At 39.3% G+C, this 19,392-nt stretch overlaps 1 protein-coding gene across 3 annotated transcripts in view; it reads right to left on the reverse strand.

The window, feature by feature from the left end:
* Positions 1–16,776, reverse strand: part of LOC122970752 (disks large homolog 5-like) — a 33,235-nt gene extending 16,459 nt beyond the window's left edge. Inside the window, exons 1-12 of one of the 3 annotated variants that reach the window (XM_044336939.1) lie at positions 15,849–16,776; positions 9,748–9,816; positions 8,787–8,940; positions 8,314–8,457; positions 6,462–6,645; positions 4,481–4,737; positions 3,769–4,081; positions 2,409–2,639; positions 900–1,084; positions 655–780; positions 245–377; positions 25–149 (exon numbers count right to left, since the gene is read on the reverse strand). In XM_044336939.1, the coding sequence (XP_044192874.1) occupies positions 25–149; positions 245–377; positions 655–780; positions 900–1,084; positions 2,409–2,639; positions 3,769–4,081; positions 4,481–4,737; positions 6,462–6,645; positions 8,314–8,457; positions 8,787–8,940; positions 9,748–9,816; positions 15,849–16,146 (2,219 nt within the window). In that variant the 5' untranslated portion in view covers positions 16,147–16,776. Of the gene's footprint in view, positions 1–24; positions 150–244; positions 378–654; positions 781–899; positions 1,085–2,408; positions 2,640–3,768; positions 4,082–4,480; positions 4,738–6,461; positions 6,646–8,313; positions 8,458–8,786; positions 8,956–9,747; positions 9,817–15,848 lie in introns of all 3 variants that reach the window. The other 2 variants (XM_044336938.1, XM_044336940.1) reach the window with 2 other exon arrangements.
* Positions 16,777–19,392: the final 2,616 nt, after the last annotated feature.

Below are 19,392 nucleotides of genomic sequence, written 5' to 3' on the forward strand. Positions count from 1 at the left end.
GGAAAAAAGAAGTGGGACGTTTACCTTAATCTTCCTTCAGCAATACTTCCTTTATCCACCTTACTGACAAATATGCCACAATCTCCTGGTAAATAAGGATCATTTACCCCTTCAGCAATATCAAACCCAAGTGCTTTCAAATCCATGTCCTGAAATAAGACATTAAAATTAATATCATTGCAGTTTGCACATTAAGTAGTTTATTGAATATACATCTGAAAAAATGATTCATAGTGGTTCTTACTCTGTGCTTCTCAAATTCTACAACTTCCGTCTCCCATTCGATTGAGTCCGTGTCGATGGCCGAGTCGTGTGAACTGTGAGCCATTAGCTGACGAAATCTTGCTTCCTTTTCTAATTGGTCCTCCATCTTTTCTCTGTAGGAAACATGAAATGTGTAGTTCTTAAATAAATACAAGTCACCTTTAGGTGGAATTTGAACTTTTCTCAGTCGGTGTATTAATTCCTCCCCTGGATGGCACAAAAAGATCTGATATGAAATCTACATTCTGGATCCCCAAACAAGAGGAGCGCAGACCATCAAATGAGTGGAACTTCACAAATAATATTCAAGTTTTAGACCTAGAAATAGTGCAAAAAATGGTATAACCCTGGCAAGAAGTGAAAAAAAATAAGTGTGGAGTAATTACTTACTTCAGTTCTTTGAGCTCCCGTGCAGCATCATTCTTCTGCTTCCTCATGTCATCCAGATTCCTTAAAGCGTCTGCCAGATCACTCACAGCTCTGTCCCTCTCTCGCCTCAGGTTGTCACATAGCGTGCTGAAAGATGCACACAAGGTATCACAAGATGTAAACAAATCTATTTTAGTTCAAGTAAACATATTATATAAGAAAGACATCATCTTTTGTGTTCATGTGATTTGTATTTGTGGCCTCACCGTATACTTTCTCTCTCTGCCACTATCTTGTCCCTCTCCTGGAAGGCCCAGTCTCGTCGACACTTTGCTACCTCGGCCTCTTGCAGGGCCTCCTTCAGCTCCTGAGAGATGGCTTCGTACTGCTTCCTCAGCATCTCGATCTCCTTGTTGGCTCGTTCTTTATCCAGAGTGGCAGAGTCTTGTTGCTGGAGGAGTAGCAGGGCATGTTAGTTGATTGTTGTCCAAGTGTAGAAAGGATGTAGGCATTACATATACATATAGAACAGTAGACAGATTTTGAAGAACTTGGCTTTATTTGACTTTCCTTCTCTGTAATAATTATTTTTATTCCACCACATGTATGAGACACCTGATGCAGTGGTAAGACCAAAAAACACAGCCTCCTTATTTATCTCAGTGATACCCCTGCATTGACAGATAGCAGGGGTGCCGATGTAGAGGTCTCTGGCAAAAAGAATACAGGGTAGTCCTGCAATGTAATGTCATCCAGCAACACAGTGCATTGGCCAATCAAATACCTACAAGTGCAAATTCCTATTTTATATCATGAGTATCATTAATTTTTCTCTTTGCCTCACAAGTGTGGTCCATTACCATTTTCCAGAGATGTAAAATCTTGTCTCATAGTGTTATAAGCAGCTGTGTAGTGTTAAGGTATGTTAAACTTTCAAACCAAGTGATGCATTGCTCAAACTGGATCTCCAGGATTGTGTTTAATTTTCACACCTGTACATGTAGACACACCCACACTGATGCATCTCCTTTTATAGCAGGGATATTTCTGCTCTGAATGCTTTACTACATGCCTTTAAGTAAAAACAAAAAGTACATGGTGAGAGAAAAACCTCAACATAACTTACTTTAAGATTCCATTTTTCATTATGTTTAACCATAAACTATGTCTCAATTAAACTGTAGTTGCTATAAACTAAAAAGCAAAATGATGTCTTGTAAAAGTATTTAAATGAGTAACATTGATAGATTGGATTAAGTGATGTGGTTGAAGTGTGTCAGGTATAATACAGTGAATGTGAGTCTCACAGTCTGCCGGTGTATCTGTAGCGCATGCTCTCTCTCTCGCTCTAAATAAATGTACAGCAGAGAGACTGTCAAGTGTAGTGAGAGTATTAATTAAGTCCATGGCTAAATTAATTCCATTAGACTTTACTGTTCTGTTGTTCGGCTTAATTATCCATTTCTGGAGCAGTGCAGTTTTCTTGTGCACTTCAAAGTCAGAGAGAGCCTTTTCACAGTAATTACTGGTAATTTCCTAATGCAGGAATCTCAGGACTTTCAGTGCAATTAATCTGGCAATCAGACTGAAACATAGTGTGATGGCTGATACAAACGTTTCTCCAAAAAAAAAAAAAAAAATCAATGTGTGGAAACCTGCCAGCTGCTGAAAAAAACATTTACTACTACTATATGAGATGGGATGAAGGGATTATTGTCAGAAGAATAAATCAATCCCTGCATTTGTAATGATAAATCTCCCGTCTGTCTGGTTACCTGTCTGGCTTGGTAATACTCTCGCAGCAGCTGGTCCCTTTGGATGATGGCCTCTGTCCTCTCTTTGCGGGCAACGTCCCTCTCCTCACGCACCGTCTCGATGTCCTTGCAGGCCTGGCTCAGCTCTTTCTGGGCCTCGGCCTTGTCCTTCACCTCGTGGCAGTAATTCTCCAGCAGCTCGTTTTTTTCACAGATCGCCCGGTCCCTGTCCACAAGTGCTGAGGCCAGCTCCTTCATATCACAAAAACATAAAACCACTGAGCGATAGAGATCAAACGTGAATAAATACTCATAACTGTCTCAATTTTCTGTTCCACTGCAATATATGAAGTTTATTTCATGTATAAAGCATTTTCATTTTGTACGATTTCTCCTACTTATCTGTGCCTACGTCTTTGGTTTCTTATGCAGCTGTAACACTAGAATTTCTCTTAGGGGGATCAATAAAATGTTTTCTCATGTCATCTCATAGAACAAAAAGGTGCTACTAACAACAAATGTCCCATTAGGTGAAGAACTGAGGATTATAAAGACTTGTGGAGAATAATTTCCCTTGAGTAAATAGTCATGACAGTGCACAATCATTATAGAGACAGTACACAGAGGGGTTAATCAGTTACATGATGTTTTGGTTATTTGCTTATGATGTGTAATTAAGAGGCCAGCAGGCCTAATTTTACTGTTTTGGATTTTAGGGAAGTTTGAGACACCATTGTTTTCAGGCCAGGTGAAACTGATAAAAAGCTGGAGCCCAGAATAGGCTTGACAGCAGGAGGAGTTATGAATAGTATATGAAATGATGTCTGATTTTGCATTAAGTTTCTCATCCTGAGATCGAAGCCTCGGTTTGCTCTGTTTTCCACTTGACGCGCAGTAAACCTATTCACATTGAACTCTGTCAGTTTCAAGTGTGTTTTTTGAGTCTGAATATATCTGAGTCATTTTGGTTTTTATAAAATGTTGTGGGAGACCTGAAGATTTACTGGCACATCAGAAGATTTTCCACAACAGACTTCTTACAACATCATTTTTACTTATTGTGGCCAGTTAAAAAGAAACATCAATTTCCAATTTTCTTTCTTGACTGGTTGACTCATCTCGCCTTTTAACACCAATGATGACACGATTACTTTTTGGCTAGCCTAAATAAGTACTGGGTGTTGCCTAGATTAATGATCATAGCAGCAGTAACCAGCTTAACCACAGTAGATTACAGATATTATGCAATAAGTCAGTTTTAATGGACAGGTTTACTAATCAATAAGCATGTATTTAATGTGTTTTTCAAATATGATCGAACAATCGAAACAGAACAGTTTTCTTTGTTTGGGACTAAAGGAGCTCCTGTTTCAGCTCTTACCTGTCGAAGAGCCTCTAGCTCCTCATTGGCCACCCTCCTCTCTGAGGAAGTGTTCTTCAACTTGGCCTCTGCCACCTCCAGCCCGGTCTGAAGCCTGTCCACCTCTTTGATCACCTGGTCCCGCTCACTCATGATCAGGCGGTACTCGTTGATCACAGAGTCCCGCTCCTCCTTGTACTTCTCACAGTCCTTTACCGCTTTGAGCTGCTGGGTCTTGAGTCGCGTCGCTTCCGACTGCAGCCGATCCATCTCTCGCTGCAACTCCTTGTTCTGGGCTGCGGCCTTGGACAGTTCTTGCTGTGTGTTGTCAAATCTGTACCAGATAGGGAATGTGTTGGGTTTTACAGCTCTTTACAAATTTGCAGATGAATATTTTCTGTGTTGTGTTAAAAAGGCAAAACATATAAGAACACAAGACAAGCAAAAACAGCAAGTGACCAAGCCTGCAGTCTCCGCATCATAAAGGAAAAGTTAAAATGGGAAAGCATCTGCCCATCTGCAAAGCTTCATCTGCCTTGGATTAAGAATGTTTTAAGCACTTGGTCATGTGCAGATCTGACCTTGGCATTAAACTCAAGTACTGAGTTTGTAGCAAAGTTTGCTGCTGTTAATCATTAGGCTTTTTTTTTTTTTTTTTTTTTTACAGCTGCCAAGTATGTGTCTTCAGCTTCTAGTGCTGCTGGTTTTGTACGTCAGATGTTTCCGGTCTAACCTTCTTATAGATGAAGAGTACTGCTGCTGATAGAGGATGGCAGCGTCCCTCTGCTTCAGCAGCATGTCCAGCTGTTTCTGTAGCCGATGGTTCTCCTCCTCAGTCTGGTCCAGGCGACTCAGGTCTGCGTTGTGTCCGGCCGTCTTCTCGTTGTAGCGCTTTCTCAGAGCTTCATAGTCACTCTTCATGGCCTCCAATTTGTCCACAGCTGTGTCGTATAGCTTGTTGAGGACATCAGATGACCCCTCTCTCATCACCTAGAAATTACATCATTCAGGTGCCGTATTAATTTAGAGGCACACAATTGGACAACTCGTATCATATATCATGGTGCATTTACAGTAGGAAAATAGGGACACTGCCAAATAATGTAATGGACTGAGTGTTTCAGCGTTATTATATAAAAATGAGGTTTTGTCATTCAGGAGTACCTTATTCATTTCCACTTACATACACCACACTTACACCTTCCCATTCACTAGAATGAGAAAGTATGTACAAAAGTTTGACTGGTGCTGTAAATAACTGAGTCTTAAATATAAGTTAACAGTGTCCTGGCATAGGAAAGTAAGCAATCAACTAAAAATTTAGGCCATCCACTGTGTGCTGAGGTAGCAGGCCAGAGCAAGACTTTAATTGACAAACTTTTGTTTTCAGAAAAGTTGGTGGCAACTCTGTTTCTTAGTGCTAGAGATAAAATTAACAAAACATTAAGTAATAAAGAGAAAAGCTTAGTGGCCCAGTAGCCAAATGGTTAGTGTGCAGACCACATAACCACAACATCCACAGTTCGATTCTAATTGAGGACCTTTGTTGCATATCATGACCCCTTTCTCTACCTTAATTTCCTGTCTGCCTCTACACTAGCAACTCTACAATAAATAGAGGAGAGAGAGAAAAGCTTCTAGCTTCATGCTGTATGTACATTAACTTGCATACCACTAAAGGACGCTTTGAGATATAACCCATTTGGTGTGACTGCTCAGTTGGTTTGGTTAGTTTAGGCTGTTGTGATCACTGTCATTTGAACTCAGGTGTGGCCCAAGCTTGAAAAGCAAACTCTGATGTAGTTTGTTTGTACTGTCAATGTAAACTGGAGCTACTACAGGACTGTGGCACTGATACGGTACAAGACACCTCATTTGTTCACTTTCTATCTGTCTGTCATTATTTATGACTCTTGGTTTATTTATAAGTCGGCGTGAACACAAAGCTGATTCACGTTGAAAGGCAACATTGTATCATTTGGTCAAGACCAGGGTACACGTATCCTTTTAACTAGTTAATTATTATAGCATATGATTCAAATCATGGACTGAGTGCCAAAAAACTAAAAAGGACAAACCAGGACAAGTTTCACATAAGAGGAAATAAGTAGTTTGTCACCGGCATCCAACAACTTTGATGTCAGTCCAAAGATCAACTGTGGACTGACATCACTGAGCTGATTTGATTCCTAATTTGACTGACGCTGAACAGTATTTTACCTAATGGTGACATGAGCTCTGGAGACAATGAGGCATACATCCTTGTCCCTCTTATCAAAGAGCCATATAAGACGCTACTCTTCGTTATGTAAGATAATGCAGACATTTAATGATCTGACCTTCTGACTCTAGCGAGGCTGAAAATGTATCAGACAGAGCAAAAGTAAAAGACACAGGTTAAGTCATTCGTCTAATTCAAAAGAATTTTTTTGATCGATGCAAGACATGGAAAGACCAAACTGTCTGACCCGATTTCTCTGAACGATGTCATCCTCCTTTAAGTAATGGTCACCGAGAGAGAAATAAATTGATTTCTGTCTCAAATGTCAAGATCCAAATGATTGCATCTCAAGGGCATCCTGAAATGGAAACGAGTGTCTGAGTACTAGTGTGTGCAAACAGTATGCGTCTTTGTATCTTTGTGTATGCATCTGTATTCACATCTGTAGGTGTGTGAGCCTAAATGTAGGTGGGATCGCCAGTTGCGCAAGTACCTGCTGGTGCAGCATCCTCATGTCGGTCACTTCTCTCTGGTCGTCATCGTGTAGCCTCCTCAGCTCCTCGCAGGCCTGCTTCACATGGTTGTGCTCCCTGACCAGCTGGATGTTGTCTTGTCTCACCGCCTCCAGCTCCTCTTTCAGCTGGGTGTGCTCGCTCGCCAGGCGGCTGTGTAGTGTACTGAGGAGATACCACAGCAAGTACCATCTGACTTTGAGCGCTGCCAGTCATGCTTCAAATCAGCTTCATAGCGCTTGTAGTCATACAAAAATATAATTGATCTGACTACGAAGAATTTAATATGTAGTCAAAGCCTGATACAACTTTTTTCTCTGTGCCACAGAGCTCCAAAAGTTACATTTCTAAGTCACATTGTTACAGATTGTGCTTTCTTACTTTATGATGAACATGGTCACTTTAGTCTGTTCTGAGTTGATCCCACATACACCGTCCTGCACCCATGAATACTTACTAGATGTGTATTAATCCATTGCTGAAAATTGCTGCAGCAATTAATCAATTAGTTGCCGCCTAGCAACTAATGCCTCAGTCATTTGAAGAGAAAAATTTCAAATTTCTCAAAATCACAAGAAGAAAATGTCCATATTCTCTGATTGCACCTTCTCTAATGTGAAAATTCTCTGGTTTCTTCGGTCCTCTATGATAAAAAACGGAATATGGATCGTATGTTTTGGTCTATTCATGGGATTTGACAACAACCAAAATATCGAATGATGCCAGCCTTATCCTCTCAGAAACTAGTTTATGAACTTTCTCGCACTCCCTGATATACACTACTTAGGTACTGTGGAGCAAAATAATTGCATGGTAATTCTTTAAAGCCTTGAGTGTGATAATTGGTCTCAATATCACACTCAAGGCTCTTCATGCTACTTATAAGATGCAAATTAGTTTTGTGTTGATCTTAACAGTAAAACACCATCTTATGTAATGCTGATTAACTTGTAACTGTACAAACACAAATTACTAAGAGGACCAACAAAATCCTCCATGATTACCGAGTGCTAATGCTAGCCTATGTGTTAAGTGACTTATTGATCTATTCATCGATCTGGAATGAATGTGATTTAAATGGCTTCCCATTCACAGAGGATGATGTTTAGTGTGAATGGAAAAGTGCAGAGACAGACAGGACAGTAATAAATAAAGACTTTCTCTGATGTGCAAACATAGCCCAGAAGGAGAGGCTTAAACATGGCAATAATCCTTCATCTGTCTGTTTGCATTGGGGCCAGATGTTGGTTCCCTACACTTTGGAGACAGTATGGCATCATTAAATCACACAAATGGACCAGCCTCCCCTTCACGTCAACTCGGTGCAGCTTATTTCATAGGAAAACAAATGCTCTGTTCATAGCATTATCCTCATGGCACAGATGCCGTGCCATGCACACGGGGTTCAGATGATGATTACAGAGCATGCTTTGGCATGAACTCTTTAAGAAGGGTATTACTTATAGAGAAGTAATTCAGTCTCTGGTCTCAACATTTGGTTTAAAAAGACGACTCAGGGTTTATTCAGTTAAGAAGACAATACAAACAGTCTTTTTTTTTTTTTAAACAATCACAAAGATGAAATTAAATTGATGAGGGGCTGCAAGGATTTTTTCAGGGCTTAACTCATCAGCGTCTGGACTGGTATAAAAGCTTCATCCCTATTACTCTCACAAAAATAAAATCTGTTCTGGTGCAATCTGCTGTGAATATGTCAGAGGAGGAACTGAATACCAGCTAAAACCCTGGAGGCTGGGGCTAGTATACATACAGCATAAATGCACTGTCTGTTAAAAAATTTACAAAAGAACCTGTAGGAGGCTTTCTACTCACTGATAGAAGTCTGCTTTCTTCACAGCCTCCTCGCACCTCTTCAGGGTGGTGCTGTGCTGGTTCTGCAGGGATTGCAGGTCTGCCATCGCCTTCATGCACTGCAGCTTCAGACGCTCGTAGTCATGACCTGCTTTTGAGTTAGGTCTGTTTCACAAAAGAGGGAAAGAACAAAGACAACATTGCAATGCATCAAAATCAAGTTTTAAGACGCCACATGGGAGGATGACGGAAGCAACAGCGAGATGAACATCATACAAACTTGGTGCTTGAGAGTTGAGCGTATTTCAAAACAATTTCGCATCACCGAAGACCTTCGCTCACTTGTTTTTTGGGGTTTTTTTGTTGCTTTTAAAAGCTGAACAAGGCAAAATGCCTCTATTCACAGAGTGTAAGTACACACAGGATCACTACGCCTTTCAGTCAATGTTTGTTTTGGAAAACAGGCAGTTAGGTGCATGAGATCAGAACAGTACCTGCAGTCATCGAAGGTGGTTCCGGGTGAAGAGAGCGCCAGACGTTTGCGTAGTTCGTCCCGCTCACGGGTCACATGTCGGAGCTGGAACAGAACGGTCTCCATCTTCTCTTGCACCTGGTGGCTGTCCATGTGGGCGGGTGGAGGGGAGGAGGCTTGACCAGGCGTACCTGTGTGAGTTAGCATGTCACTGGTGGCATGTGCTGTTCACAGAGCTCAAACGATGGGGGTATCAGTGCAGCTTCATCATCTATTTCTTGAAAATGCCCACTTAAGGGCAAGTGTATAGCTCATGTGTACTTAATAAAACTCTGTAGTCCGTGTTTTTCCAACTTTTTACTGAAAACTTGCAAACTCAAATGACAAAATGAAAACTTGAACTCACAAAGTTCAACAGTCAAATCTAATTAGGAAGCAAAGACTAAACTTACATGGTATGAATATAAACTAATCAGAGGCAAGAGCTCTTTGTGGTGGCTGCTAGTCCAAACATCTACATGTATTTAGTTAACAAGGAACGACCTTAATCATCATCTTACTGTATCACTTTTATTATTGTTGGCATTTCTGCAACCTAAATCAGTTTAATATTCTACCTCATTTATCTACCTCGCTGTTGTACTCATTAACCTCGGTGCTTGTGAATATATCACACAGAAATTCCCCTACTGATAAAAGTTCGGTTTCTCTCTCGCTCAGACAATGACTAAATGAAACAGGTCTATGAGTGTGTTTGTGTTTGTGTGTGTGTATGTGTGTGTGTGTGTTGAGAGTTTCTAAATCCTTGTCACATCTGTGTAATCACATGCATGTGCTCAGAGTCTAAACAGGGAGCGACCAGAGTTATAAAACAGTGGTCGGTCCCTTAGAACGCTCATTGTTTTTTTTCCAGGAAGATAACGTTTTTTTCTTCGACATTACTACACCTGACACTTGCGTACCGCCATGAGCGCCACACTCACCTAAGCTGCTGAGAGAGCTGCTGCTTTCGGAGTCCGACGGCATGGTGGACAAGACGCTGTAAGTGGACCCTGTGAGGTGAACAAAACATTAAAGTCAGCTCCGAGTGTACTCGACCATGTCTGCATTATAGTCAGATGATTATCTCCAGCATTGTATGGTACATCAAGGCTCTGCGTCTTGGGTTACATTCAGGGGCCTTTACTGAAAAAAGGCCAGCTGGAGGCATAATAAGGTGGGACTTTCCCCAACTTGGGATGACGGGCCTGTGGGCTGACAGCAGAGTGTGGCTAATTATCAGTTGGGCAGGGAGCTTGAATACTGACTAGCCAGGGCCCCAAAGAGGCTGCAGCCTCAGAGCTTCTCCTTTTATCTCCTCTGACAACATCACACAGTCCCCCCTGTGAAAGCCCCTTCTTTTATAGCCTACAGTGATTCACAATTAACTGTACAGAAAAGCAGCCCGAGTACAACACTGTAAGCATTATGGAGAAGATCATGTTATTTGAAAAACCGACGTGAAAGTAATTCTTGAAGAGAATCCAAAAGCCTAAAATTAACAATTGTGTTCATCATTAGTAAATCTGTTAAAACGAATAAGCAATTAAAAGACAATATGTGTAGGAGTTTTATGTGGTTATGGTATCTTTTGTATTATTCCGAGTCATACATTTTTGTTTGTAGAAACATTAGACGACCACAGTGAAAATTGGTGTAATCTAGGGATAGCGGCATGCATTGCTGTCTGCCACAGTGTCTTGTTTCATCCTACTAGAGGCCGCCAAAGTCAGAACCGAGGATAAGCCAACAATGGCTTCCTGCATATATATCATGCGTACAGTCTGTCGGCAGAAATGTCAAAGATATGTTTGAGGTCAATTAGAAACAGCATAGAGCTGCAACTAAGGATTGTTTTCATTTTTGATTAATCTGCAGAGTATTCTTTCAATTAATCGTTTTTTTCTATAAAATGATCCCAAGGAAATAAGGAAATAATTGGTATTTTGCTTGAAAAGTTAACTATTAATCAATTATTAAAATAGTATAGATTAATTTTCTGTGAATCGACTAGTTGATTAATCATTTCAGCTCCAAAACAGTGTCAAACAGTTTGTTCACTGGAGAGCACTGACAAGTTATTAATATATACACAAGTTATTCTTCAACTTCAAAATGTCCCGGACATATCAAATATGGATCCTTGTCATAAATGTCTGTTAAGTGGTCATGTAAAAAATGACGATTGACCAATGTATCATTAACAGATTTATTACAATCTCAAATATTGATGTCAGCCTCAAAAATCTTCTATTGATTGGACAATAATCTGAAATTTAAAAAACATATACAAAGTGGATATAATCATTTAATCCATAAAGTGTCAGAAAACCATTTTTAAAAAATTACCAATTTGATATCTTGTCCAAATAACAGTCCAAAACCCCAAAAATATTCAATTTGAAAATTATGTAAAACAAGAAGCAGGTGGAATCACCGAATATTTGGCATTTGATTTGATTCATGTTTTGTTGGTTAAATTGTTTCAACAACACTCCCCGCTGTGAATCCAATAAGCACCTACACATATTTCAACCTGAAGGTTTGTCAGAAAAAAGGATTTTTTTTTTAAATGATGCTCTAGATGTTTAACAGGCTCCACAAGCCTTGATCAAACAGCCAGCAGTGCATACTCACAGAGATCTAACTTGGCTGTGGGGCGAGCAGCTTAAGGTTTGGTTAAATCAGCAACTTCTACCCCTGATGTAAAGTCTAGCACTCGACTCGGTGCAAGAGCATGACAAACGATTCTATTTACCCACGTCCCAGTACTCTAAATCAATCCCTGGCTGGCTGAGTTCCCACTAGCTAAAGGAGACTATGAGTTTGATTAAGACTGGAAGGAACCCAGCTAACGTGGCTCACCCCTCTTTTTCCCAGCAAAGGACTGAAAGAAAAAAAAAAAGAAAAGACTGATGTGCCTCAGGAACCGTGGCATCCCATGGATCAAGCTCTCTTTGTTCTCGTTCTAGCTTAAGTTTCCCATGACTCTGTTTGAGCTGAGAGTGTCTCAATGGGCAAGGTTCACTGTGTCATAGCCCACTCACTTTTCTGCTCTGTGGAAGTCATGTGACCTGGACCTTGCTGCGGTCTGACCCCCACCAATCAAGTATCTCATTTAGGTTGATCTCTTTTCTACAGTCACAGCCACTTGGTGCTCTTTGGAACTTTTTTTGAACTGACCTACAGTACTAGTCTAAAGTTTGAACACACTTTCTCATTCAAGGGAACGGGAAGGTGTCCAAACTTTAGACTGGTACTGTACCTAAAATGTTCACGAGCACAAGACTTAAACAGGGTGAAACTGTCTATTGTCGTAAAGATTTAGGCTGCACTGGAACAATATTTCTCTAAAAGCTGAAAACAGGAGCACCACACTCTGAATACTGTGCCCTTTCTATGAAAACAGGCACATATTCTTACTCAGATCTGACAGCTCTAATAAGTTAAATATCATTTGGATGTAAAGGTTCAAACATATTTTATACTGCATCTATAAAGGTCTTTTTTCTTTTCTCATTTATTGATTGAATTGCTCCAGAAAATTGCCCTTGATGACAGATTAGAGTCTTGACCATTTGGCTTCTTAAGTTTACAGTTAAGTAGGGAACATGATTCAACTTAACCATTTAAGCCAAAATTCAAACTACAGCAAAGATCGAATTTGTGAAGTCTATTATTATCTTGATTAATCAATTAGTCATTTGCTCTATAAAATGTCAGAAAATTGTGAAAAATGACGATCACCGATTCCCAAAGCCCAACCTTCAATGTCTCGTTTTGTCCCGAGCAACAGCCAACAACTCAAATACATACAGTTTTCTGAGTGTAGATAACTTAAAATTAGCTAATAAAAAGCTAAGACCAATGCATTCTGCCTCTTTCGCTCTCCACACGGACTGTTTACCTGCATGCAACCAAAGCCCGCTCGAATGTGATTGGTCAATAGGACTACTAACGCTTCCAATACCAAAATCTTGTCCCGTTGCCCACAGATTCTGCATTCATATGCAGATATCTCTTTATAGAGATTAGTAAGCCAGTGATTTTATCCCATTACATCAGTGCTTTTGTGAGATGTCAAAATATTTCCAGTGAAAAAGTTAGCTAAGTATTTCACAACAGCGGAGTATGGAGAGCATGACTAACCATGTTAAATGGTGTCTTTTTTCCATCATAAAAAAGGTACATATACTACCATACTGTATGTTTATGAGACAAATTACAAATTTTATCTGAGATCAAGTCTTAAATTCAGTTTTTTTCTTGTACAAAAAAAGCAACCATTGAAATCTACAACTAAATAAAGCATAATGATGCTCAATAATAAGTACAAAACAGCCAAAAACTGTTTTTATTTTTGCAATAAAATGCTTGTTCCATTTATCTAATGTTCATGGTAATTGCTGAAGTTCATTGGAAGAATTCTTTAATTTCTCTCTCCCTATTAAAATCAAGAATGAAGGAAATAATAGCATAGCAACATTGTGTATTTTACTCTCCTACTAACAAAACGCCCAGTCTTATTTTGCAGTGACACAGCACAAACAAGAACACGTCAGCCATGACACACACCCTTAAGAGATGCTGCCGTCTTATTATTGTTTAACAGAAGGTGAGAGCAATCTGTAAACAAAAGGTCTCTGCTGTCAAGCCCTGAAGCTATGGTTATATAAAACTAAAGAATATCTTTGTTTATTAAAAAACAAACATCCTCCAGGACGTACACCTTTCTAAAGTGCTGTATATGCATGCATCATAATCACATCACAGTGAAATTCTTGCTTCATTTAGCATCTCTGCTGTTGTTTTACTAACATTGTTTTGAGCGCAGAAATGAAGTACCTCTCTGACCCTCTGGGATTTTGGGTGACTTGGGAGTACGACAACGCTGCTGAGGGTGCGTATTATCTAGAAACTTTGAGCTGTAACAAGTTACTCTTTTCCTTGGGAAAGGCCCTTCTTTTGGCTGTGCAGTGGAGGAACCTGTCTGCCCAGTAGCAAAAAGCAGCTCAGCCCATTTGTGTCCTGTGTGACTACCAACAGGGACATGTTCATGTATATCCCTCCCTTCAGCAGCAGAAAGCATATCAGTGCTCAGCTTTTAGACTTGGTGCACGATTGTGAAATGCAGCGCAAAATTGAAAAAGCTTAGAAAAATGGACTCACTCTGCAGCTCCAGTTCTCTCATAAATAATGAGAAGAGAATAAATGCATAATTGAGACCTCAACCAGTCAGCTCAGAGTATGACACGATAGCAGAGAGTGAACAAAGTTGACGAGCAATGCAAATATTTCTCTTGAAATGCAAAAGGTGCAGTAGAGGTGTTGAGCAAGGGCCATGTACCAGTGTGCAGACATTACTTCTGATGAATATTGTTTACCGTATACATAATACATATGAATGAAGGATTTAGTGCTCAAAGCAATACTGAAAAGTTGGGATAAAAAAATCATGACTGGATTGGTTTATGCAGACTTTGATGATGAATTTATTAGCATCATAAAAGCAGCCATAGTATTTATGTAGCTTTAGGATTTAGATGTGAGGAAGAAAAACATATTTAGGAGTACTCATCACAGGGTGGGAGAAGGCGGTGCATTATTGTGAGCAAGCAACACAAAATTAGCCTCATATTACACTGAATGCACAGCAGATATGTAGAGCTGCAGCGATTAATCAATTAGTCAAACATCAGAGAGTCAATCAGCAGCTATTTTGATAATCAAATAATCGTTTGCCATTTCTTAAAAGAAAAATGTTGCCATTTGTTGACATTTTAACATGTTAAATTTACTGGCTGCAGCTTATCTAATGTGAGAATCTGAAGCTTCTTTATGTGATACATAGCTAAACTGAATATTGTTGGATTTTGAACTGTTGATCAGACAAAACAAAACATTTGAAGATGTCATATTTGGCTGGAAGAAATCGTAACAGACATTTTATGGACAGAATGATTCATCAGTAAAGAAAATAATCAGCAGATAATGAAAATATTTTTTTTTTTTTTTTTGCCTGAGAGATATGTGACATTTTATCAAGCAGCTGTTTGTTTTCATGTGAGAAACAAAAATCACTGCTGTCAAGTTCAATGAGACGAGAGTGAAATAATAAAGCATGTCTTGTGTTAAAACAATAAATCTATCAATAAATCAATGTGTAATATAGTTATTTCTCAGTGTACTGCTGGACGCTGCTGTGTAGTTGTTCTGTGTATTTTACAAAGGATGTATGGCTTATGTGGACTATGTCTTGGATTGCTTTTTTCTTCTAAGTGTGTTGTTTTAATTATTAAGTTTTTATGCACACACTGCAAACCAGTAATAAAATTAATCTTACTGTAGCACTGAAAACAAGGTGATGGTACAGCACCAAACCCCCTTTATGTTACAATACAATAAGATTAAAAAGATGCACAGTTGCTTTAAGACACAAATGAAACACATCACTCTAAAGTAAGTCACTGCCCCTTTTGTGCATTAACACACATTTAATTCTTTACTCAGTCATTTGACTTTGACAGTGGGTTATTGATTTACACACACACACACACACACACACACACACACACACACACAACTTCAGGCAGCCCTGCCTGTCACTGCATTGATTGTTTTGGTCTTTTTAGGTCCATTAAATACTTTCACAAAAGGCTAACAGGCTGTGCTTTTAGTGACATGGCAAAGGAAACAAGCACAGTAGTGAGAGTGTAGGCTAAATAAGCATCAGGTCACATGATTGTGCAGCCCTCTCTCTCCCTCTCTCTCTCTCTTTCTCTTTATTACTTGCCCAAAGGAAAAGTCATGCCCTTCATCAAGTTGTCATATGGTCAATACCCCTAATGTTAGTTAGATAGATCATGGTCAGAGCAAGATCGAAAACAAGTTGGATCATAATCAAAATACAGGACACTAACCACACTATGCATCACTGTAATAAGCTTCCATCTACTTTCATACATGCATGTTGCCCTTTCTCTCCAGCACTACGATGCATGTCTCCGTAATTATCAAGCAATAAACAATCGGGTTTTCTTCTCACCAGTTGTATGATCCACTGGCCCGATGCCATCCAGCAGCACAGAGTGCAGGTGAGGGTGCGTCTTCTCCAGAGCCGTGCAAAACTCTGCGAAATGGTCCCTGTCCTTACTTATCAGTATCTTCAAGAGAAGGTCCACTTTTTCCGAGTTGGAGGAGCAGTTGTGCCCCAGCTCGTAGCGTTCAGACTGGCTGAGGGTCCCGCAGTGAGCCAAAACATCCACGACTTGGCCCGCATCTGTTATCGACTCCACCAAGTTCTGGTAACATTTCTCCAGTAACTCTTTATGTTTGGGCTCCATCTCCTCCTCCTCCTCCTCCTCCTCCTCCTCCTCCTCGCTCCCCTGCTCCCCTTTTCGGCTTAACGAAACCAGTTTCGGGACAAATCCAGCTTCTTAATCTTTCTGGTTAGTCAAACTTCACTTCGGACTATTTTCGCGAGTAAACGAAACTATCTCGCTCGGCCCAGTTGGGACGGTTCTCAACCCGAATTGGAGGATACACAAGAAGTAGCCATATTTGTTGCCCAAGGCTGTTGACTGCACGAAGATGACAACACATTTTCCCAACCGCCGCTCCGTCCTTCCCGAGAGAAAAAAAAGAAGAAAGACGTCTCTGCCTCTTTAAGCTCCGCTCTGCATACGCTGCGAAGACACTGTCGTCCCGAAATCAAGTTCTTTCGACATGTTGGAAAGTGTAAAAACTCTTCAGGAGCTCTCTCTGTGTGGCTACAAACTCCGCCATGTCTCACCGTGCGAGCAGCTGTAGCCCTGTGCCAATCATATTTCCGTGCAATGGACATTTAAGGTAAACGTAGGCGGGGCTTTGTTACAGACGCACCTGGCTCCCCGCCGCTCTCGTTTTCATTTCGAAGAATATTATAAGACGTAATAGAATATTCTTCAAGGTTTTTATAGAGGTCAAGAGTGTGTTTTTTCAGGATTTTTCCTACTTTATTTACGTTTTTTTCATGTCGACTTCATAACATTGCTGTTGCATGCAAGTAATAATGAGAAACAGCTTAGAAGTTCTGATGTTCGAGTCCCCCCAAACACACCACCACCCCTCAATTTTTTTTAATAAACACCAAAAGAATGCCCAAATTTTCTATTTGGACTTTTCTCATTATATTTTTCTTCTTTCAGTTAAATGATGAATATGATATTTCTCTAAATTTGATTATCATGTAAAAAAAATAGAATTAAATAAAAACAAAAACCTGCCAGGGAAAGAATTGTGGTGAATCATTTCATTTTCATTTTTAATTTCTTTGGACCAAAAGTAATCAGATTTGAATATATTTAAATGTTTTTGTTGGGTTTTTGAACATTCTCATACAACTTCAACACTCCAAGTTCTCATACACACACACACACATATAAAAGTAAACTCACAAGCAGAACAAAACTAACAAAAGTCTTATGAATTATTGAATAAGCATCCTGACATTCCAATATAAATAAAATTAATCACTTGATCTCAGAATAAATTTAAATAAATAATGTTATAATAATGTTGTTATAAGAACAAGTTTATGACTCAAAGTTGTGGTTACCACTTAAAGGCATTTCTTGACATTTTTATAGTGGTCCAGGAATGGTTCCAATAATCAATCAAATTTATTAACTGGGCCCTGTGTGGTGTAGGTTTTCCAACTTATCCACCCAGTGGCTATGTAAATTCTAAGGAAAATCTAAAAATTCTGCCTGTAAATTACCACCCATGTGTACAGTTGGTAATGGTGCAATGTAAACTGTAATCTGTTTTTACAGGATGATTAAAAGGATAAGAAAAAGAAAATATTTCTGTTATACAAAATTGTTTGTATAACAAAATGGGGTTGTTTTTTCAGACTTTTCCTTTTTTTTGCTTTTTTTTCTTGTGGAATACTAGATAGTTTTACCTACCTTACCTCTCCAGGCCTCTATATATCCTAAAAAAATAAATATTTGCTTAAACTGATCCTTTCTCTTTGGTTAAACTGATAACAAGTAATAGCCACACTGACACACAACCTTTGAGGTTATTTAAGGGGTCACAAGCCTAAAAGTTTGGGCCCAATGCTCTAAAATCATATAATGATTATATATGATCTTCTTGATAGGTCAGTCTGATTGTTGCAATGATGAACTCTTTAGTCTTTTTTTACTCTTTATGACTGGTTGACTGAAGTTCTATTAGTTTTTAATTATAAAATAATTTGATATTGTAGGACATTTTTTTATTTTCACCACCTTTATCTTTTATATCCTACATTATAGGTTTCATACCATGTTACATGTTTAAGTCCCATTGTATCATGCTATACTTCTAAATAAGCATTTGTGCTAAAACTGTACGTGTCCTACTCAGAAATAATGTGTTATCTTTCAGTTGGTGCTCCTATCCTGTAGGTGTAAAATGGAGCAAACAGTTTTTAAGTTGAGCAGTTGCGTAAATATTACAAATTATTACAAATCATGCATTTATTGATTTGGGCTTTGCTTCCCAAATCCTGATCTGTTCAGTGAACCCAGTTATTGTTACCGCACATGCATTATGAGCTTCTGAATAGCCTATAATTTCATTTTGAGGCAAATCCAATAGCTTTTATTGAATAGTTTGCTCTCCCTTTTTTAGAGCAGATTGTATACCTCCGGATCATATAGTTGTCTATTTTTCATCTGGATTGTCCCATGACACATCTGCCCTGCTCTGTGAGCTTTCTTCTGCTCCACATAATCCATCGGACCTCAAAGGAGACAGACATCATGTAAGACTGAAATCCTTAAGAGACAAATTATCTAAAAGGAGACAATGAAATCATATGTAAGATTGTCAATACATCTGTATCTGCACAGATACAGCTGGACTGTAGAGATGCTGAATGTGGAAATCTACTTTGAGCTCATTTACCATAATTGATGACAGTACTCAATATTATTAAAGGGCTTCAGTGGGTTTCCTTTATGAAGATTGCGACTCATCTGGAGTTAGCTGGAGCATAAAGGACCTGGCTTTAAAGCTTAATACGGTACACAGTGTGCCTATACATTTCCCCACTTAAGTTTAAAACAGCTTTAACAATGTAAGTGGTTATGTAACAGCCCGACTAATTTATTTTCCCTGCAGGGAAAATCCATCTGGTGCTCACCAAGAAACCAGTTGGAATGTTTAGGAATTATGTAAATTCCTAAAACCATCATACAAACTTCAAATGATGACTGCTACACCCTTAAAACCTCAAACTCATGCTGTTGTTTTCAGATGAAAACATTAAGTTGAAGTGGAAGAGTAACATGCTGTCATCTGGTAGATACTGTGCTGCTCTTCTTCAAAGCCTCTTGAGCTGGACGTATACAGATCGCACCACAAATAAAAGGAACAAGTTGGACAGGTTTTATTCTCCTATTTTGTCAAATATCAGAGGATGAACCCCAAGCCATGCAGGCTGCAGCTCTGCAGGCTGGATAGTGATATCTGCCGCTACATCTCATTATGTGTTGTTCATCTAATCCTCGGGTTTGTAATTTGCTTATATGCACTCATGAAGTTTAAAGCTGGATTAT

The sequence above is a fragment of the Thunnus albacares genome, chromosome 20 (genome assembly GCF_914725855.1).
Source record: "Thunnus albacares chromosome 20, fThuAlb1.1, whole genome shotgun sequence".
NCBI lineage: Eukaryota > Metazoa > Chordata > Actinopteri > Scombriformes > Scombridae > Thunnus > Thunnus albacares.